This window comes from Scyliorhinus torazame, chromosome 17 (assembly GCF_047496885.1).
Source record: "Scyliorhinus torazame isolate Kashiwa2021f chromosome 17, sScyTor2.1, whole genome shotgun sequence".
NCBI classification, from domain to species: domain Eukaryota; kingdom Metazoa; phylum Chordata; class Chondrichthyes; order Carcharhiniformes; family Scyliorhinidae; genus Scyliorhinus; species Scyliorhinus torazame.
In genome coordinates this window covers 151,505,752-151,529,016 of record NC_092723.1, presented here as the reverse complement: position 1 = coordinate 151,529,016, position 23,265 = coordinate 151,505,752, and the positions used below count along the sequence as shown (strand labels likewise).

General features: G+C 45.0%; 1 protein-coding gene across 1 annotated transcript; it reads left to right on the top strand.

Moving 5' to 3' along the window:
• The first annotated feature begins 214 nt into the window (after positions 1-214).
• On the top strand, positions 215-21,765 carry eci1 (enoyl-CoA delta isomerase 1). The gene is made up of 7 exons (XM_072481290.1): positions 215-304; positions 6,490-6,627; positions 10,436-10,563; positions 13,479-13,625; positions 14,458-14,579; positions 15,330-15,508; positions 16,326-21,765. The coding sequence occupies exons 1-7, from the start codon at positions 265-267 to the stop codon at positions 16,490-16,492; spliced, it is 921 nt and encodes a 306-aa protein (XP_072337391.1). The 5' UTR covers positions 215-264; the 3' UTR covers positions 16,493-21,765.
• Positions 21,766-23,265: the final 1,500 nt, after the last annotated feature.

Here is a 23,265-nt window from a genome sequence, read left to right as displayed (position 1 = left end):
GTTACCTTCCCTTACTCTTACCAGACAAAAATAAACAGTAAATTAATATTTTAAAAAGGCAGTGCTGCGAAGTTGCATTCTCTAGGAACTTTCTAGAGGCACTGGCAGTGAAAGTCTATAGTACAGGACTGCATAGCCATTGACAGTACAAAACTACAGCACCATAATAAGCAGCCTATGGTTCTCCTGGCTGCAATACCGGTATTCCCGGCTGGTGGCGCTAGCGGTGGCTTTCTATTTCCGGTTTCTGGTTTCCGGTGGAGAATGGCGGCTCTGCTCAAGGGGTTGCGGGTGCTTTGCTCAGGTGTGTCAGCAAAATCCCCAAAGGGGGGAGGGAACGCCGGCTGCGGGTTTGGAGCTCAGTGCATAGAATAAGACGGTGTTTATATACCCCGGGGCAAATATGTGCCCCCAGGGCGGAGTTTGTGGGACTCAACGCAGGGAATTCGGGAAATCATCTGGAAATTCAGATTCATTACCCACAGAGACCCTGTACCCCGCTGCCTGCCTGTCAGTGCAGAGCCTGTACCCCGCTGCCTGCCTGTCAGTGCAGAGCCTGTACCCCGCTGCCTGCCTGTCAGTGCAGAGCCTGTACCCCGCTGCCTGCCTGTCAGTGCAGAGCCTGTACCCCGCTGCCTGCCTGTCAGTGCAGAGCCTGTACCCCGCTGCCTGCCTGTCAGTGCAGAGCCTGTACCCCGCTGCCTGCCTGTCAGTGCAGAGCCTGTACCCCGCTGCCTGCCTGTCAGTGCAGAGCCTGTACCCCGCTGCCTGCCTGTCAGTGCAGAGCCTGTACCCCGCTGCCTGCCTGTCAGTGCAGAGCCTGTACCCCGCTGCCTGCCTGTCAGTGCAGAGCCTGTACCCCGCTGCCTGCCTGTCAGTGCAGAGCCTGTACCCCGCTGCCTGCCTGTCAGTGCAGAGCCTGTACCCCGCTGCCTGCCTGTCAGTGCAGAGCCTGTACCCCGCTGCCTGCCTGTCAGTGCAGAGCCTGTACCCCGCTGCCTGCCTGTCAGTGCAGAGCCTGTACCCCGCTGCCTGCCTGTCAGTGCAGAGCCTGTACCCCGCTGCCTGCCTGTCAGTGCAGAGCCTGTACCCCGCTGCCTGCCTGTCAGTGCAGAGCCTGTACCCCGCTGCCTGCCTGTCAGTGCAGAGCCTGTACCCCACTGCCTGCCTGTCAGTCCAGAGCCTGTACCCCGCTGCCTGCCTGTCAGTCCAGAGCCTCTACCCCGCTGCCTGCCTGTCAGTCCAGAGCCTCTACCCCGCTGCCTGCCTGTCAGTCCAGAGCCTGTACCCCGCTGCCTGCCTGTCAGTGCAGAGCCTGTACCCCGCTGCCTGCCTGTCAGTGCAGAGCCTGTACCCCGCTGCCTGCCTGTCAGTCCAGAGCCTGTACCCCGCTGCCTGCAAGTCAGTCCAGAGCCTGTACCCCGCTGCCTGCCTGTCAGTGCAGAGCCTGTACCCCGCTGCCTGCCTGTCAGTGCAGAGCCTGTACCCCGCTGCCTGCCTGTCAGTGCAGAGCCTGTACCCCGCTGCCTGCCTGTCAGTGCAGAGCCTGTACCCCGCTGCCTGCCTGTCAGTGCAGAGCCTGTACCCCGCTGCCTGCCTGTCAGTGCAGAGCCTGTACCCCGCTGCCTGCCTGTCAGTGCAGAGCCTGTACCCCGCTGCCTGCCTGTCAGTGCAGAGCCTGTACCCCGCTGCCTGCCTGTCAGTGCAGAGCCTGTACCCCGCTGCCTGCCTGTCAGTGCAGAGCCTGTACCCCGCTGCCTGCCTGTCAGTGCAGAGCCTGTACCCCGCTGCCTGCCTGTCAGTCCAGAGCGTGTACCCCGCTGCCTGCCTGTCAGTCCAGAGCCTGTACCCTGCCACCTACCTGTCAGACCAGAGCCTGTACCCCCCTGCCTGTCAATCCAGAGCCTCTATCCTGCTGCCTGTCAGTCTGGCTCCTGTGCCCCGCTGCCTGTCAGTCTGGCGTCTGTACCCTACTGACCTCTAGTCTGATGCCTGTACCCCACCCGCTGCCAATTCAGAGACTATCCTGCTCATTGTCAGTCCAGTGTATGTGCCACACTGACTGCCAGTCTGGTGCCTGAACCCCTTTCACTGCCGGTCGGGTGTCTGTGCCCCATGGACTGCAAGTCAAGTACCTGTACTCCACTTCCTGCCCTGTCGAGCACTATACCTGCCTGCCAGTCTAGTGACTATCCCACGAACTGCCAGTCCAGCGCCTGTACTAGACTTACTGCCATGTGCAGTGGTTGTAGCCCACTGTCTGCCAGTCACATAACTGTACCCCACTGACTGCCAGTCTAGCACCTGTACCCCACTTACTGCAAGTCCAGTGCCTCTACCCTGCTCACTGCCTATCCAGCGCCTGCACCCTGCTCTGCCAGTCCAGTGCCTGTATCCCATTCTGCCAGTCCAGCGTCTATACCCCACTTACTGCAGTCCCGTACCTGTACCCTGCTGACTGCCAGTCCAGCACCTGTATCCAACTCTGCCCATCCAGTGCCTGTACCTCACTGACTGCCAGTCCAGTGCCTGTACCTCACTGACTGCCAGTCCAGTGCCTGTACCTCACTGACTGCCAGTCCAGTGCCTGTACCTCACTGACTGCCAGTCCAGTGCCTGTACCTCACTGACTGCCAGTCCAGTGCCTGTACCTCACTAACTGCCAGTCCAGTGCGTGTACCTCACTGACTGCCAGTCCAGTGCGTGTACCTCACTGACTGCCAGTCCGGAACCTCTACTCTGCTGACAGCCAGTTCGACTCCTGTAACCAGCTGACTGCCGGTCTAGCTCCTGTACCCGCTAACTGTCAGTCCTGCGCCTGTACCCTGCTGCTTATCAGTCCAGAGCCTGTATCCCGCTGCCTCTCAGTCCAGTGCTGTATCCCGCTGCCTGTCAGTCCGGTGCTGTCACCGCTGACTTGTCAGTCCGGCTTCTTTATCCTGCTGGCTGTCAGTACGACTTCTGCACCCCGCTGACTGTCAGTCCAGTGCCTATGCCCTGCTGACTGCCAATCCGGTACCTGTACCCCGCTGACTGCCAGTCTGATGCCTGTACCCCACTGACTGCCAGTCTGGTGCCTGTACCCCGCTGACTGCCAGTCAGGTGCCTGTACCCCGCTGACAGCCAGTCTGGTACATGTACCCAGCTGACAGCTAGTCCAGGGCCTGTACTCCACTCACTGCCAATCCAGAGACTGTATCCTGCTCATTGTCAGTCCCATGACTGTGCCACACTGACTGCCAGTCTGGTGCCTGAACCCCACTCACTGCCAATCCAGAGTCTGTACCCTGCTCACTGCCAGTCCAGAGTCTGTACCCTGCTCACTGCCAGTCCAGCATCTGTACCCCACTGACTGCCAGTCAAGTGTCTGTAGTCCACTTACTGCCGTGTCGTGCGCCTGTACCTGGCTGCTAGTCTAGTGACTATCCCATGAACCGCCAGTCCAGTGCGTGTACTGCACTTACTGCCATGTGCAGTGGTTGTACCCCACTGTCCGCCAGTCTAGTAATTACCCCACCGATTGCCAGTCTAGCTCTTGTACCCCACTTACTGCAGTCCAGAACCTGTACACTGCTGATTGCCAGTCCAGCACCTGTTCCCGACTCTGCGAGCCCAGTGCTTGTACCTCACTGACTGCCAGTCCGGCGTCTGTACTCTGCTGACTGTCATTCCGGCACCTACACTCTGCTGGCAGCCAGTCCTGTTCCTGTAACCAGCTGACTGCCGGTCTTGCTCCTGTACCTTGCAAACTGTCAGTCTCGCTCCTGTACCCTGCTGACTGCTAGTCCAGCTCCTATACTCAGCTGACAGCCAGTCCAGCACCTGTACCCCATTGACAACCATTCCAGCGCCTGTACCCCATTGACATCTGGTCTGGCTCCTGTACCCTGCTGACTGCCAGTCCAGCGCCTGTACCCCACTGACTCCCATGTATCGCACCTGTACCTCACTGAGAGTCATTACGTCACCTGTACCCCATTGACAGCTGGTCCAGTGCCTGTACTTGTTCACCACTAGTCCAGCTCTATCTGTGTCTTGTCAGTCTAGCACCTGTACACCCCTCTTGCCTGTCCAGGGCCTGTACCCCGCTCACTGCCAGTCCAGTTTCTGCACTCTGTTTATGGCAAGGCCAGGGCCTGTGCCCTGCTCACTGCCTGCCAAGTGTCTGTACCCCACAACCTGCCACTTTCAGCACCTTAACCCTGCTCTGCCCCAGCCTGGTGCCTATGCACTGCTCACTGCCAGCCGTGTAATTCACTTACTGCCAGTGCACTCCACTTAGCACCCTACCACAGTCGCTGCTCATTACCAATACCACAACCACTACATAGTGATAATTCACAATTCACTGTCGGTACATCGCCTGACCTGTGTTGGCTTCATTTATTGCAGGTGTTTACAGCGTGTCTGCAAGTCTCTGCTTTTAGCCTTTTTAGGGTTTTTTTCACTACCCCCTTCCACTGTACATTTGGCACCATTGAATTATTTGTCATTTCTCAGCCAGCCTGTCAATCTGCTTCAAGTTTGTTGCACACAATCAACTTGCTCTTGTCTAACCCCTACCCATGTCCACGTTGGTGTCATCAGTAAATTTTGAAGTTTTGCCCCGCCTGTCTCCAAGGAATTGATATATAATATGAATAATAAAGGATCCTAGTAGATGCACTAATTACTTCCTGCAATTCAACAGTTTCCCCGACTCATTTGTTGCATCTTTACCAATCCGCTTCAATATCTACCCAATTATCCCATCTGTTTCTACTTTATAGATCAACTTCACAAACAGTCCTGTAACAAAAGCCTCACTGAAATCTAAATAACCAATGTTTACTAAATTCCCTTTATCCACAAGCTCCGTTGGCTCATAGAAATACACAGAATGTACAGCATAGGAACCAGCCATTCAGTCTGACTTCCTGTGTGACACAAGTGTTCTCCCAACCCCTGCATCTAACCCTATTGGGAAAACCTTCTATTTCTTTTTCCTCCATGTACTTCTATAGCTTGCCCTTAATATCATCAGGCATTCTGACAGTTTCCTCATGCAGAGTGTCTTCCCAACCTCCCACAAATAAATCTTTTTGTTTCTGCTTACCCTCCCCATTCAGCTCCTTAATTTCTGGTAGTTTAAAATCCCCCCCCAGAAAGTCATAGTGATGATCAAACTGACCTCCCGAATCCTTTTTGAATTGTTTCACATCTGTAATCTCAACGTGACTTGGTGATCTGGCATGGATTCCAACAGCTAGTGTCTTTTGATCTCTTATCTCAGTCCACGACACCCTTACAACAAGATTTACCTTACTTTCATTTTTAATTTTTTTTTCCAATTAAGGCGCAATTTAGCGTGGCCAATACACCTACCCTGCACATCTTCGGGTTGTGGGGTGGCGAGGGGAGACTTGGGGTACAGACACTTCGGGAAAATGTGCAAACTTCACATGGACTGACCCAGGCCTGGGATCGAACCCGGGTCCTCGGCACCATGAGGCAGCAGTGCTAACCTCTGCGCCACTGTGCCGCCCTACCTCCAGTTGTTTTATATAACATGCAATGTTGCCTCTGTCCCTTGGCACTAATTTATGCCCTGTGAGATTGCCACCTTCCTGTGTCCTTATTTAAGCACACGTTTTACAATGTAATGTAATTCTGCCACTTTGGAACTGTAGATCACCTAGATTATTCTGAGTGTTTCTTGAGTTTCTATTTTAAGATGCTTATTTCCACTCCTGAGTACAGCCTACCTTACTCAGACTCTTACTCCTTATTATCATCCTTTCTAATTCTGCTGCAAAGTGCTGACTTTCAGTATGCTTGCTGTTGGGTACACCTCTATACTCCTTGTTTCTTGCTCTTCTCATGACCAGTCTATTTTAAAACCACCCAACTGTTCTATTTATCCTCTCCACCGGTATATTGCTTCCAGGAGAGTTCAGGTACTTTAGAATTTATTGTTCGGGCTTATTATCAAGGATTTGTCTCTGAGCCTTGTTATTGATAGTCATTGGGACTTTTTCTTTGCTGGTTTCTTCCTTAATTTAACATGGAGTTTTTTGTTGAGTGGGAATTGTTATTTGGTTTATAATTGGGAAGAGTTCTGTGGTGTATCTGTCATCACAGTCTGTCACTTGTTCTCATCTGGAAGCTGATTTTGGACTTGCTACTGCAAGATTTCAACCTTATAAGCGTTGTAAACAAAAAAAACTAAATGCTGGACAATCTCAACAGGTCAAGAGTCATCCAGACTCGAAACGTTAGCTCTATCACCTTCAACTTCTTTCTCCACAGATGCTGTCAGACCTGCTGAGATTGTCCAGCATTTTCTCTTTTTGTTTCAGATTCCAGCATCTGCAGTAATTTGCTTTTATCGAAGAGTTGCAAACACTTTGATGGTACCGACACTGATTTGCAATGAATGAGACGCGACTGGGATCAGATGCCCTTATTCACTGATCTTTTAGTAGCTGTAATTTCTTTCTTGTGTTTCAGGCCACTTGTCACATTACGGTATTAAAAGTTTACAATGTAAACCAACAAGGATTTTGTCCCAGTTGCCATGCAATTCATCATACCAGAGGAGACTGTTCGCAAATAAGAATATGACAGTGGAACTGGACAGCAATACAGGTAATTTCAGAAGTACATGTATGTATGTCTCTAATGCGTTGCAGTTTAAAACGGGTAATGTGTAAAAATGGTAAATGATATCCAGTTAGTTGTGAGATCATTCTACATTTGGGAACATCAATTATGTCATTTATTTTTCAGTATAGAATTCTAGATGTATAATATCTATGGAATGTAGCAGTTCAATCCCCAAGCATATCGTAAACTGAAGCTCAGACTCTCATACTTTCCTTTCTATCATGGAGTAATTGCAAAAGAGACCTACTGAAGTAAGCCCTGGGATATTTGGGCTGAATGGTCCTCCTCATAGAACCATAGAATCATCTGTACATATTAAGATTCAAGGAGTGGTTATTCAGGGCAGAATCATAGAATAGAAACATAGAATGTTACAGCACTACAGCTGCAATTCAGTCCCCCAATTCTCTTCCTGTACTGCTGCACACCTTCCTTTTCAGATAATAATCCAATTCCCTCTTGGATGCCTCAGCTGAACTTGCGAGTGTTATCTGCTCTCTGGACAGCCATTGGACACCGCCCTCTCAGACATCGAAGAAACAACACCCAACCCTTGTATTTTTTAATTTTCTAATTGAATTGACAGCTTTAGACTCAAACAGCCCAATGAGGTGGCTCAGTTTGCAGAAAGTGGTATGCGCCCATTATGTTGACCACATCCATTGCTCAGGAATGGTACGTGTCAGTGGTTGGGTAATAAGTCATTATGCGGTAATTCAGGATGTTGCTTTTGTGTATGGTGAACAAGAGTTGTCCTCTTTGCAGAAATTACATGAGTGTCATACCTGATAACCATTGCACAATTTCTTAATCAGTAGGGTGGCTGGCATTAATGACACACACAACCCGTGAGCACACAATCCAGAAGGATAACAAAAGGAAATCAGGTTATCCATTATTAAAAGGGCACAGTACGAAGTCTTACAACACCAGGTTAAAGTCCAACAGGTTTGTTTCGATGTCACTAGTTTTCGGAGCGCTGCTCCTTCCTCAGGTGAATGAAGAGGTATGTTCCAGAAACACATATATAGACAAATTCAAAGATGCCAAACAATGCTTGGAATGCGACCATTAGCAGGTGATTAAATCTTTACAGATCCAGAGATGGGGTAACCCCAGGTTAAAGAGGTGTGAATTACATCAAGCCAGGACAGTTGGTAGGATTTCGCAGACCAGATGGTGGGGGATGAATGTAATGTGACATGAATCCCAGGTCCCGGTTGAGGCCGCACTCATGTGCGGAACCCCATCTCTGGATCTGTAAAGATTTAATCACCTGCTAATGGTTGCATTCCAAGCATTGTTTGGCATCTTTGAATTTGTCTATATATGTGTTTCTGGAACATACCTCTTCATTCACCTGAGGAAGGAGCAGCGCTCCGAAAGCTAGTGACATCGAAACAAACCTGTTGGACTTTAACCTGGTGTTGTAAGACTTCGTACTGTGCTCACCCCAGTCCAACGCCGGCATCTCCACATCATTATTAAAAGGAACAACAATGTTCGGATCCAAAGCCAATATGAACGCTGTAAGCTATGGAAAAAGGGCTGAAGGCAAAGTTGAGACCCTAACTTAATGGAGACTTTGGATGGCTAAACTTATCTCAGTCAAAGGAAATTCATAAGGGAAAGTTTATTGGAAATACTTGTTTTTTTCACAACTATTGCATTTTCTTTGAGTTTATAATGCAAAATTATTTATGAATATCACCAGGATAGAGCCTACCAAACATTGCAAACATTTTTTAAGGGTCCAGTTTTTTTTTTACTTTATCCAATCTTCCAACTTGCTCTACTTTTTTCAAATGCTGCCTGTCAAGGCACTCACCCAGCTACCCCTTTACCCGAATAGTTGTATCTCCAAGTTCCTCTTGGTGGACAAACGATCATGAATGCTTCTCAAATACCCCTAGCTCCCAAAGCACAAGGAAAGACTCATTTTCCCTTATCTCTGGGCAACTTCCCTTATTTTGCTGACCTGGTTTCCAATCTCCTCCCCAGAACATCACTGTGGTTGGGAATGGAATTAGGAACTCCTTTATGCAGCATATTGTTCTTAAGCCTTTAAAAGAGACCAGTAGAGAGCTGGAAATAACTTACTGTTGCTACTTTCTTCAGACTTGGAGACAAATGTGTTACCTCCTTCAATATCATAGAGGGTAGGCCAGCCTTCTCCCCAATGTAAATTAATGGGAAATTCTCAGAAAAGATTGCCTTTTTTGAATGCAAAGTTTGACCTGAAAAAGGGCTCACCGGACTATGCACTTCCACCAGTTGTTGATAAATTTCATGTCCCGCAACATAACCGGTATCATTATCTCCAGCCCCTACAGAACCTACACAAGTTTGCAAATGTCAGTGTGAACCAACTCCTTGCAACTCTTCCCCTAGTTACCCAACATAGCCTTGCTAAAGCAACTCCAAACTTTGTGTACTCCTCTATTATCAATGGCGGGACCGAAACCCTGAAGTACTCCTTGGAATCATGAGCTAGGCTGACTGTTAGGAAAAATGGCAAAGGAAATGCAGTCAGTCTCTTACCACCACCTACAGCAGAATTCACAAAGTCAATTTCAGAATGAAACCCTGCACCTACCGTATGTTGCACATACTCCACAGTTCCACTCCTCCACATCAGATGACTGCTAGAAGGACTTGGATAGAGGGGAACTCCCTACCCATATTTTGGTCATTTTGCACCACTGCCCACTCTGAACAGCATTTTGGGAGATCATTAGAAATAGACACATCTCATGATTCTAGAAGACCGAGAAGAGTACTTTCTAGTCTGTCTCCTGGAGAGAAAGGATCCCCTCAATCACCAACAGGTAGTACAACTCGATAACAGTTGCAGGAAGATGCACAACCTTTCCCTGGGGGAGTCAGCCCCATCTACAACAAATGTGGCTGAAACAGAAGTGGGATATCTGCTCATTAAGTGTGTGTACACCTGAAACTGGGAAACACCAGTCTGAGCCCCGTTTGTGAAAGCTCACCCAGCACAAAGTAACCGCTGAAGGAAGCAACTGCTGACCATGGGAGCATAAACCCAACCACTTCAATCCACGGACACTCCCTGTTGTCTTATAACATCAGTATCTTGGGAACCCGGGGTAAGCAAGTTTCCATTGCATCCAGTGCAAGCAAGCTGTTCACTGATGCTTTTCAGTGACGGGCAGCTATGTAACTGGGTTGCACAGTAACTACATACTTCATGTACGAGAGTGTGAATTATTATTAATTGTGCAATGACAGATATTCTAAATTAATGCTGCCTTAATTGTGCTGTAATATTATAAAATATTCTGCAACTGTGTTGGAATGTAAAAAGAGAAATGTGGCAAACTAGCAATTTGGCATCATGTACCACTCCCCAAGTGCTGCACTGAAATGGCAAACTAGATTATATGCCAAAGTTCTGGGATGGGGGTTTAAATCTTCTGACACAGAGGGCAAATTGCTTCTAACTGAGTGAAGCTGACAACGTGTTTTGAAGCATCTTCGCTGATAGTGGTCCCAGAGTGGGCAGTGAACTATTAGAGCAGTAGTGGGTCAGTTAGCAGTGCAACTAAAAATGGTCACAATTGAATGTACAAAGGCTTCATTCCCTCTGAGCAAAATTATTCAGTACTTCCAGTATCTATTTTATCACTTTGCAATTGACTTGTGACATTTTTGTTTGTGAAATGTTATACTGCGGTGGTCATGTTACACTTTTTATTATTTAAAAGGACTAATAATCTTTTATTTGCTTTGGTGACCAAAAATCTTTTCTGTAACTTTTTATTAGGTGTTGCGGTAATTCAGATGAAGAACCCTCCAGTTAACAGTCTAAGCCTGGAATTCCTCACAGAATTTTCCATTAGTATGGAGAAACTTGAGATGGACCGAGAGTGTCGTGGTGTAGTTATCACTTCTGTATGTATGGAAATCTGAACGATAGCTCTGGTTGGTGGAATCATAGAATGATGCAGCACAGGAGGCCTGTGCCAGTTCTTCAGTAACTGCCTAAGTCCCCATAGCTTTAAGTTTTCTTTCCTATAAGTATTTATTCAATTCTCTTTTGAATGTTACTGTGACTCTGCCTCCATCATCCTTTCAGACAGTGTATTCCAGATCATAACCACTCCCTGGAAAAATACTCATGTTATTTTGCTAATCCCCTTACGTCTGTGCCATCTGGTTACCTAATCTTTTGCTACTGGAAACAGTTTCTCCTTATTTACCCTTTCATAAACATTCATGATTTTGAACACCTCTATCAAATTTTTGTTTTCATTGTCTCTACTCTAAAGAGAACTGCACCTTCTTTAGTCTCTCCACATTACAGTCCTCAATCCTAGTACCATTTTAATAAGTCTCTTCTGCAGCTTCTCCAAGGTTTTTGTATGCTTGCAAAAGTGTGTTGCCCAGAATAGGACTTGACACTCCTGCTTAGGCCTCACTAATGGGTTATTAAGGTTTAGCATAACTTCCTTGCTTTTGGCAGAATCACAAAATGGTTATGGCATAGGAGGCCATTCAGCCCGTGCTGACTTTCCAAAGAAATAATTCACCTAGTGACACCTCCCTGTCTTCTCCACTTGGCCCTGCACATTCTTATTTTTCAGCTAATAACTCAAATCCTTTTGGATGCCTCAATTGACCCTGCCCCCACCATACTCTCAGGCAGTGTATTCCAGATCCTAACCACTCACTGTGTCAAAATGTTTTTCCTCATGTCTCTATTGCTTTTGCCAATTCAATCGGTGCCATCTAGTTCTCGAACCTTCTGCCAATGGGAACAGTTATTCCCGATCAACTCTCTTCAGATCACTCATGATTTTGAATACCTTCGTCAAATCTCCTCTCCACCTTCTCTTCTCCAGGCAAAGCAGTCTCAACCTCTTCAATCCATCTATGCAACTTAAATTTGTTCCTCAAACCATTCGCATGATTCTTTTTTGCACTTTCCCGAATGCCCTCACATCCTTCCTAAAATGTGGTGCCAGAACTGGTTGCAATTCTGCATCTGAGGCTGAATTAGTTTCTATACATGACTTCCTTGCTTTTGTACTCTACATCCCTATTAGTAAAGCCTAGGATACTGTATGCTTTATTGACCGCACTTTCAACCGGTCTTGTCACCCTCGGATTTATGTCCATATACACCCAGGTCCATCTGCTCCTGCACCCCCCTCAGAATTGTAACAAAAACAGAAAATACTGAACAATCGCAGCAGGTCTGACAGCATTTGTGGAGAGAGAAGGGGAGCTAACATTTCGAGTCTGGGTGACTCTATGCCAAAGCTCAAAGTCAACACTTTTAGAATTGTACGCTTTATTTTATATCGTCTTTCTATGTTCTTCATACCAAAATTTCTTCTGCTACATGTCTGTCCATTCCACTAAACTGTCTGTGCCTTTTGAAGTTCCACACTAACCTACTCACAATATTTCCAAGTTTTGTATCATTCACAAATGTTGAAATTTGCCCTGTGCACCAGGTACTCTAGTTGGCAGGATCTGGCGGGTATTTATTAACGACTTAGACGAAGGAATAGAAAACCATGTATTCAAATTTGTTGATGCAAAGATAGACCACAATGTAAGGAGTGTAGATGAAAGTATAACATTATAGAGATGCTGATAGATTAAGTGTACGGGCAAAACTGCAGCAAATGATTTTCAATGTGAGTAGATCCACTTTGAACCTAAAAATATTAAAACCGGTTACTTTCTAAGTGGTGAAAAGCTAGGAACAGTGAAGGTCCAAAGAGACTTGCAGGTCCAGGTACATAGACCATTAAAATGTACCAGTACTTGAAAATAATCAAAAATGGCTCAGGGAATGCTGCCCTTTACACCTCGAGGATTATATTACAAGAGATTAAAAGTTATGCTGCAGATATGCAAAGCCCCAGTTAGACCACACCTGGTGTACTGTGAGACATTTTAGACGACAAAACACAGGAAGAATGTATTAGCTTTGGAGGGAGTGCAGTGTAGATCTACCGGAATAATACCTGAACTCCAAGGTTAAGTTGCAAGGAGCGATAATACAAACCAGAGTTGTATTCCCTGGAATTTAGAAGCTAAGGGGCGATTTGATCTATGTTTTCAAGATACTAATGGGAACAGTTAATAGAGAAGGTTAGCACTGCTGCCTCACGGCGTCGAGGTCCCAGGTTCGATCCCAGCTCTGGGTCACTGTGTGGAATTTGCATATTCTCCCGTGTTTGTGTGGGTTTCGCCCCCACAGCCCAAAGATGTGCAGGGTAGGTGGATTGGCCACGCTAAATTGCCTCTTAATTAGAAAAAAATAATTGGGTACTCTAAATTTATTTTTAAAAAGGTAAATAGAGAAACTGTTTCCACTGGAAAATAGGGAAAAAAGTGCAAGTGAAATATTGTGATTTTGTGAAGCAAAAGAGAAAGCCCGTGTAAATCAATTGATGACGTGTTTTGCCCGTAACTGTCAGCCAAAATTAGGTTTCTGCATAATTGTACAGCATTGTTTACGCAGTCACTGAATAAAACAATGCTCCCTGGGACCATTAGGAGCTGGCTTCTTCAGCCGCAGCCACCGCAAGATCACCACGGATGGAACGCATACCATGTAAAGGTCCATTGACCTCGGGTGGGAATTTCTGGTCACTGGGCGGGTGAGGCTGAAGAATCCTGCCCTAGGTATCTGCACTGAAGTGCCAACAGCAATGAGCATGAAGTAGAATGAGAAATTTCATCTTAAAAGACTACAAACTAAAATTTACAAGATTAACCTAGCTCATCCCCAATACAGATGGTTTTTTGTTTTGTGAGGAAGAAATTTAATTATAATACTTTAATTTTAGTCTATTCCTAGGATCTTTTCTGCTGGTTTGGACATCAATGAGATGTATGGGAAAACACCAGAGCACACTGGGGAGTTCTGGAGAGCGGTTCAGGAAATATGGTTGAATGTATACGGATCCAATCTGGTGACAATAGCTGCAATCAATGTAAGTGACACAACAAATGGTCTGTACATTTTTCAAATTGTTTGCGTAGATTGTTGCCTAGCACTGAGACTGCATTCAAAATACCTGTTAAAAACAATAGTAAACTGGAACATGGAAAAATATTGATCCACAGTCAGTTCAGACTGATTTTCAATGTCAATTCGTGATATCAAAAAATCTTTTGAAGAAGGTGCGACTCCCAACAAAACTTCCACCATTGTGAAGTAATAATAAACATCATGAATGATTATCATTCCCTGTTGCAACAAAAATATTTGAAATTGAAACACAAATAGATGAGAGAAAAGAAAAAATAGATAAAAGTTTAGACTGGAAGAGGTCACATGAGGTAGCTGGTCTTTGTTAAACCCATAGCCATCTGTATCCCTGCTGCTGCCTACCTCTCTTCGTTCCCAACAAGAGAAATATATGGACTTGAAACGTTCGCTCTGTTTCCCCCTCCCCCGCCAGACCTGCTGGGCTTTTCCAACATTTTCTGTTTTTATTGCAGATTTCCAGCATCTCCAGGAGGTGCTTTTACCCCTTCACTTTACTTGATTCAAGCAAAGCTTCCTGTTCTTTGAAACATAGAGTGCCTTGCACAAATGACCTGCCCTGCACACACTGCTTTCAACACCAGGTCTTCTTCAGTATGTGTATTTATTTCACTGCGTTTCCTATTCACAGACACTTATCATATCATGGGCAATTTATTCCAACAATTGTTGTTTTAAAGAAAAACATGGTTAGATATCTTGATGTTGAAGTAACACAGTTGATGCTGTTGATTTCTGTCCATCTTTTGAGATTTGCCGTTCCATTATTATTCCAGGGAGCCAGCCCTGCTGGAGGGTGCCTCTTGGCCATGGCATGTGACTACCGAATTATGGCAGATAATCCAAAATATACAATAGGCCTAAATGAGACCAAGCTTGGAATTGTGGCACCATTCTGGTATGTCCTCATAAATGGTAGCAGTTGGAGCTTACTTGCATTAGTTGATTTACAATGAGAACAAAAAGTTATTTCTTATCATAACGTTTATCTCAGTAAGTCTTGAACTTTATTTGTAATTCATTATTTTTCTCTCTGATTTTTTTCTCTTGCTGTCATCTCCAAATCTGTCTGAGTATTTCTAACAACGTCTGTCTCCATTTCTCAGTAAGTTTGCTGTCTCCTCTGTATCCCTCTTTGTGTTTAACTTCTGTATTTTTGATCAGTCTTTGTGTATGCATGTTTCCTTGACTGGCGGACACGTCATTCATCTTTCTGACATTGTAAAGCATGTACAATTTATGCACCATTTAATCATGAGAGCAAAAGCTCGGTTGCAGGACCAGTCTAAGTTGCACCAGCTGATTGGCTGCCCTGACAAATCTGGTCAGGAAATTGATGCACTCCATCCACTAATGTTCCTACTGCCGGTCTCAATAGCACCTTGCATTGGGAAGGTAGTGGAAGGGGTTAGGTCTGGGAGCAAAGAGAGGATGAGTGGGATGCCAACTAATTGTGTGGAAGGCAAAAACAATTTTTCAAAGTAACTGATGCTTGAGTTATGCCTTAATGTCCTCAGTGTCATATTCTCACATTATCATTTCATTCATTTTCATAATTACTTTTCCATAACTGTTTGATCAAGTAGCTGAACTTTTAGTATTGCTTTTGGTTCCAAGTTGTCGCTTATTTTTTATCGCATCATCAAAGGTTCAAGGACACCATGATGAGTGTCATTGGAAGGAGGGCCACGGAGCATTCCCTCCAGCTTGGTATCATGTATAGCGCTTCGGAGGCCTTGAGAAATGGACTTGTTGATCAACTGATAGCACAAGATAAAATTATGCCAACAGCTTTGAGTGTAATGTCAGAATGGTTGGCTATTCCAGGTAAAGCTGTTTTGAATTTGAAAGTGGTAAAATGTCCAATAGTTCTGATTAATCTTTTTGGGAAATATTTTGTTATTCCTGAATAAAAATAAATTTAAAAATATTTACATAAAATAATTTATAATTTTTGATGAAAATGAGCTGAATGTACTAAGGAACTGTTTTTGTAAAGTAGAATTACAGTACAGCAGAAGCTTTTTCCAAATTTAGACATGGGTTTCATGTAAATGGTTCCTCTTTACAACGATGGCGCTGTTAAAATGTCCAGCATGTCATAACAACCGTGTAACTCAGGCTCGATGTTCTTTATGGATAAAATATATTTTGTATGCCCAATTAATAATTAAATTTGCTCCTTGACACCTCTCCAGAGTAAGCCAGCTGAGATCAGCAACTGAGCAACATGACAGATTTAAGTTGTGTAACTTCCATGCCATCATTAATTTGTATTCCAATGAGTCCACATATCGGCTGGAATTTTATAATTTTTTTTTTTATGAGTGGTATGCGGTTTGATAACTAAATTGTTTTATGTATAACTTTGTAACCTGCTGTCAGTTTCAATGTCAGGCAGCATGTTGTTGCAGGATCTATTCTGCGCTTAAAATGGGGTCAATTCGCTGGATGTACCCAACTCGAATACAATTCTTAAAGAAAAATACCAAGATGTAATATTTGACTCGACATGACATAGCAAGTTAGAATGGCAGTTTTGTTTTGGATTTCCAATTTTGAATAAAGAAATGACTATATTTATATATTAATTGTAGTTAGGTTTATGTCTTCCATTTTCATTACCATATAATTTATTTCACAGATCATGCTCGGCAAATTACCAAATCCATGATGAGGAAGCCCACACTTGATCGACTTTTGACCAACAGGGAATCAGATATACAAAATTTTGTTAATTTCATCAGTAAAGATTCCATTCAGAAGTCACTCCAGCTGTACTTGGAGATGCTGAGGCAAAGAAAAAGCTGAGTAAATGTACTCTTAAACAGGGTTCCAGAGTACAACATACACATGATATGATGGACAATGATTCGTACGATCTTTGAACAATACTTCTTTCAGTTGAATAGTGTAAAAAAAACATGAGAGTATTGTTTCTTTAATTCACTGAATTTTTTCATCCTTTTCCAAAATAACTTTGCAAAGCACATGCAATTTATATCCTATTGTTTTGTGACATTGCTAATTCTGCTGTCAATGTCTTGACAGAGTTGACTGTTTAATTTAATCTGGGATAATAAATTGCTTGTTGGGAGTATGATTTTTTTTAAAGTAAGTAAACACATCTTCAAAATGTACCTTTTTCGTTGAATTTAGATCATGAGTTTCATATACTTGGCTGTTCACTATTTTATTATTTTGTTGAAAAGCCAAATGTCGTTTACATTTCTTTCTATTTTATGGAGAACGTTTTTTAAAAAAGTATTTGAAATTAATTGGTTAATTCATTTCAGGCGGTGATCTAGGCCTATATTCAGAAGCAATTCTACAATATGAAATATAATCCGGGCTACTTAAAATTTTTATACTAATATTTATCTTTTTGAGTTATGCTAATCAAATGGTGGATTGACCAGATGATATAGCAACTGTTCAGAAAATGGAATTAACAACAGAAAGAGAGATTGCTGAAGCATTAGAGTAGAAGTGACTAAAATGGCAAAATGATCCACAGAAATTGCTTTCATTTACATTTATGTTGTACTTCCAATGTAAAAACAATCTCAAGTTAACTTGCAAGAACACATGGAGGAACACCGAGACAAAGAAACCATGCTTTTGGTCAAAAGAGAGGGGTTGTAAAGAAAAGGTGGGGTGGGTGGTGGTGATGCGAAGAGCTTTGAAGAGATAATTGTAGAGCATGAGGGCTGGATGACTGAAAATACAACCGTTTATGATGGGAAATAGGAACAGAGGATGCACCATGCTAGTGTTAGAAGAATGAAGAATACCATGAAAGGTAATGAAAATAGCGATTGGGTGAAGCCATGGAGGTATTTAACCCAAACTATGTAGGTATGAATTATTTAAACAGGAAATTTGTAATGTGATAATCTGTGATGACATAATTAGGGACAATGAGAAGCACGAGGAAAAAGATTAAATCTTTCGTCGAACAAGTCAGTAACAACTATTAGGGACAATGTGAGAAATAGATGCAGTATCGCTCAGATTAAATGTTAATCTGGTAGCAAAGAGTTGAGACCACGTGTAATTTCACATTTGACTGAAAAGTAACTTCAGGGTGGAAAATTTTAAAACAAAGAACTGTAAAGTGTGTTCATTTAGCAAGCAAGACAAAGTTCAAATTTTAAGAAACATGGAAAGAAAATTTCTCATGAGAAATATACCAATATGAATACCCCCCCCTCCCCCTCCCCCTCCTCCAGGTACCATGCTCTTAAGGGGAGTTGGCGACTATGGATTTCCATTGGATTGGTCCATGGCTATGCTTTGCAAAGTACTCCGGTGGTTTGTCGTTGCCTTTTACAGTATAGCTGACTAGGAAATTCTCCCACTCTTAACACCTGCTAACAGGCGTATTGGAAATTTACAGGCTGATAATTAACTAGATCGATCAAAGAACAAAAAGAACAAAGAAAAATTACAGCACAGGAACAGGCCCTTTGGCCCTCCAAGCCTGCGCTGATCCAGATCCTCTATCTGAAACTGTCGCCGATCAGATTATGAATGCACTTTCTGAGGCCATTAAGTCCTGCAGTGGGGCTTGAGTCTAGAGCTACTGGCCCAGAGATAGGCGCAACACTCACAAGACCCCAATATAAATAAAGGATATAACCTGATAAACAAGTACACAAGATCAAAGTGTCATGTTTTAGTGGTAATCTACTATGTTGGATTCAGAACTGGCTGAACGTAGTTGCAGATGAGCTCGAATCTATTTGAAAATTGATCACAAATTGTGTTCCAAAGGTATTTGTGTTTGGACTATTAGTGTTTACTATATTTATTCATGATCTATTCTAGACAGATGTTCAGAATCATTTGCAATAACCTCTCCCCTGTTCCCAGGGATCTGATCTTGACCCACCTTCCATTTCTCATCCACATGCTTCTTTTTGGCAATATCAACCGAAAACACGTTTGCATATACATTGACAACACCCAACTCTACCTCACCATCACCTCCTTCGTTGGCCTCTCCACTGTCTCAGGTTCGCTGCTTTCTGCCAACTAAGCATTGGGATGACCAAAGCTGTTGTCTTGAGCCCCTGTCACAAACTATTCCATCCCTCTCCATGAACCATTCATAACCTTGAGGTCCTATTTGATCCCGAGCTGACCTTTCTTTGGAAAAACAAATTAATTCATGGGATGTGGGTGTTGCAGGAAAGACCACTCAATCCCAATGGAGCTCTAGTTGCCGGCTCCATGCACAATCTTTACTAATAATAACCACCTTACAGAATTAAACCATTTCCCTAATTCAACCCAAATTCTGCTCACCAAACCAAAAAGACTCAACCTTGCTGAGTAGATGTTTGTGCAATACATAAGACTTAGGAGCAGAATTAGGCCACTCGGCCCATCGAGTCTGCTCTGCCATTCAATCACGGCTGATATTTTTCTCATCCCCATTTTCCTGCCTTCTCCCCATAGCCCCTGATTCCCCTTATTAATCAAGAACCTATCTATCTCTGTCTTAAAGACACTCAGTGATTTGGCCTCCACAGCCTTCTGCGGCAAAGAGTTCCACAGATTCCCCACCCTCTGGCTGAAGAAATTGTTCCTCATCTGTTTTAAAGGATCGTCCCTTTTGTCTGAGATTGTGTCCTCTGCTTCTAGTTTTTCCTACACGTTGAAACATCCTCTCCACATCCACTCTATCCAGGCCTCTCCGTATCCTGGAAGTTTCAATAACATACCCCCTCATCCTTCTAAACTTCAACGAGTACAGACCCAGAGTCTTCAACTGTTCCTCATACGATGAGCTCTTTATTCCAGGTATCATTCTTGTGAACCTCCTCTGTACCCTTTCCAAAGCCAGCACATCCTTCCTTAGATACGGGGCCCAAAACTGCTCACAATACTCCAAATGGGGTCTGGCCAGACCCTTATACAGCCTCAGAAGTACATCTCTGGTCTTGTATTCTAGCCCTCTCGACATGAATGCTAACATTGCATTTGCCTTCCTAACTGCCGACTGAACCTGCACGTTAACCTTAAGAGAATCGTGAACAAGACTCCCAAGTCCCTTTGTGCTTCTGATTTCCCAAGCATTTCCCCATTTAGAAAATAGTTTATGCCTCCATTTTTCCTTCCAAAGTGCATAATGTCATGCTTTTCCACATTGTATTCCATCTGCCACTTTGCCCACTCTCCTAGCCTGTCCAAGTCCTTCTGCAGCCCGCCTGCTTCCTCAATACTACCTGTCCCACTACAGATCTTTATATCATCTGCAAACTTAGCAACAGTGCCTTCAGTTCTTTCTTCCAGATCATTATTGTATATTGTGAAAGGTTGTGACCCCAGCACCTTTCCCTGAGGCACACCACTAGTCACCGGTTGCCATCCTGAAAAAGACCTCTTTATCCCCACTCTCTGCCTTCTGCCAGTCAGCCAATCTTTTGTGCTCTTAACTTAAATTTAACAGTCTCCTATGCGGCACCTTATCAAAGGTCTTCTGGAAATCTAAATAAATCATGTCCACTGGTTGTCCTTTGCCTAACTTCCTTGTTACTTCTTCAAAGAACTAACAAGATTTGTCAGACATGACCTCACCTCCCCTTGCCGAAGCCGAAATGACTAAGTCTTATTTTAACAAGCACTTCCAAGTACTCTGAGATTTCATCTTTAATAATGGACGCTACAATCTTACCAATGACCAAAATCAGGCTAACCAGCCTATAATTTCCCGTCTTCTGCCTCCCTCCCTTCTTAAACAGCAGTGTTACATTAGCCACTTTCCAGTCCTCTGGGACCCTTCCTGCCTCCAGTGATTCCTGAAAGACCACCACCAATGCCTCCACAATCTCCTCAGCTATCTCTTTTAGAACCCTTTCACTACATAGTGAAAGACATTTTAAAAGTCTAGAATATTCATATATGAGCAAATCGTATGGAGAACATTATTCCCATTGTACCCCGTGGTGAATTGTTAAGTAGTATGATTCATTTTGAGGTAATTAGTGGTGGAAATGTTTGAGAGTGTTAAATGAGTCCTCACCTATGCCTTTATTACCTGTAATCTTGACTATGCCACTGCCCTCCTGGCCAGCCTCTTTCGCCCTCCATAAACCTGAATTCATTCAGAACACTGCTGCCCATATCCTAACTCACATGAAACCCTATTCACCCGATCACCCCTGTGCTTGCTGACCTTACTTCGATTTTCAAATTCTTCTCCTTGTTTTTAAATCCCTCCATGTCCTCACCCTTCCCTGTCTCAGGAATCTTCTCCAGCCCCACAACGCTCCCAGATATCTGCGATGCTGCAATTCTGATCTCTTGCCTATCCCCTGTTTTGATTATGGTTGTGGCCACAGCTACTCAGATCATAAGCTCTGAAATTCCCTCCCTAAACCTCTCTGATTCTCCACCACGCTTCCTTTAACATACTCTAAAATCTACCTCTTTAACCAAGATTTTGGTCACCCGTCACCTATTCCAATATCACCTTACATGGCTTGATATAATATATCTGTTGTGAAATGCTGTTGGGATGTTTTACTATGTTAAAGTTGCTGTTTAAATGCAAGTGTTGTCAATGCTCATCTGGCATCAGACATAATGCGGAGTAGCAACGTGCATTTAAAATAAACCCTGCCATGTCACTGATTAGAAATTGTTGGAAAGTGTCTAAACTAATGGATAAAGCAATCTAGTTGATAATTTATTTGGATTTCCAGAAGACATTGAATAAAGTTCCAGATATTGGCCTTTTATAGATATCAAATATTATGGAATTAGACACACATTAAACAGCAACGCTTATGGTGTTAGTCCCAAATTGGCTAATTGCATTGAAATCTTCTGTGCCATCACTTGTAATATTATCTCAATATTGTACATTGTTATTTGATGGCTCTGGAATTAATTTCAAGTAATCGATAAAATATTATGCTGATTCTGTGGTGCAGTTGTGTTTAATGTGGTATGTTGCTTGGTGTAAATTGCCAACTTAGTTCAAGGTTAAATGCGCTTGGTGAAGGATGTTTGCGGATCAGCAGGCTCATGTAAATTTTCCGTTTTGATGAGAATAAACAATGTTGAAAATATGACTGATGTGTGCTTTGCACAGGATTTTTGGAACTCTCGGATTTGTCTGTTATTTCCTTGATGAGGTTAGTACTGAAGAGCCCTTATGGAAATTCACCCCCCTTCCCTGGTAATCCGAAAAATATTTTAGAACCATAGAATTCCTACAGTGCAGAAGGAGGCCATTCAGCCCATCAAGTCTGCACCGTCCTCTGAAATAACATCCTACCTAGGCTGACTCTCCGCCCTATTCCCATAACCCCACCTAACCACATCTTTGGACTGTGGGAGGAAACCGGAGCACCCGGAGGTTGCAATTGAACCTGCGTCCCTGGCGCTGTGAGGCAGCAGTGCTAACCACCGTGCTTCCTCCCCCTCCCCGCCCCACCTCCGCTCTCCAAAAAGGGTTCTTCAGCCATGATTTTACAATGATTTACAAGCACAAAAGCCTGCCACATTCTGTTTTTTCATGCGTTGTATGAATTCTCTGGAAGTAGTTGGTACAGGTGTATGTTGCAAGCTATAGTTTGCTTCCTTGGTTCACAGCGATATACCTGGAATGCACCATGCAATGCAGGACCAAACCTTGTTACATAGATTCCGGTCTCCAATATAATGTATAATTTCAAGACTTTCAAATACAGAGGATTCAAGGGCTTAGTTTGACCATAGTTTTTTTTCAGATGTTTGTTACAAACCTCCGGCACCGGAGATACGGCGGGGGCGGGAATCGCGCCGCGCCGGTTGGCGCCCCCCCCCCACCCCCCCCCCCCCCCCCGCGATTCTACGGCCCGGATGGGCCGAAATCCTGCTGCTAGGGGGTGAAATTCTCCGGTAACGGCCCAATGTCCGCCGAATGGCACAAATCAGTCGGGCATCGCGCCGTCCCAAAGGTGCGGAACCGCCGCATCTTGGGGGGCCGAGCCCCAACCTTGAGGGGCTCGGCCCGCGCCGGACTAATTTCCGCCCGGCCAACTGGCGGAAAAAGCCTTCGGTGCCCCGCCAGCTGGCGCGGAAATGACATCTCCGGGCGGCGCATGCGCGGGAGCGTTAGCGGCCGCTCACGGCATCCCCGCGCATGCGCTGTGGAGGGAGTCTCTTCCACCTCCGCCATGGTGGAGACAGTGGTGAAGGCGGAAGGAAAAGAGTGCCCCCACGGCACAGGCCCGCCCGCGGATCGGTGGGCCCCGATCGCGGGCCAGGCCACCGTGGGGGCACCCCCCCGGGGCCAGATCGCCACGCGCCCCCCCCCAGGACCCCGGAGCCTGCTAGCGCCAACTTGTCCGCCGTTAAGGTAGGTGGTTCAATCCACGCCGGCGGGGCAGGCATCCTAGCAGCGGGTCTTCGGCCCATCCGGGACGGAGAATCGCAGGCGGGGCCCGCCAACCAGCGCGGCGCGATACCCGCCCCCGCTGAATCTCTGGTGCCGGAGAATTCGGCAACCGGCGGGGGCGGGATTCACGCCAGCCCCCGGCGATTCACCGACCCTGCGGGGGGTAGGAGAATCTCGCCCAGGATGCCTG

Bases quoted from the DNA above. Each gene is read 5' to 3' on its own strand.
- eci1 (XM_072481290.1), top strand. From the start codon at position 265: ATGGCGGCTCTGCTCAAGGGGTTGCGGGTGCTTTGCTCAG. The intron at 305-6,489 runs GTGTGTCAGCAA...CTTGTGTTTCAG, and splicing joins GTTGCGGGTGCTTTGCTCAG to GCCACTTGTCACATTACGGT. The intron at 10,564-13,478 runs GTATGTATGGAA...CTTTAATTTTAG, and splicing joins GTGGTGTAGTTATCACTTCT to TCTATTCCTAGGATCTTTTC.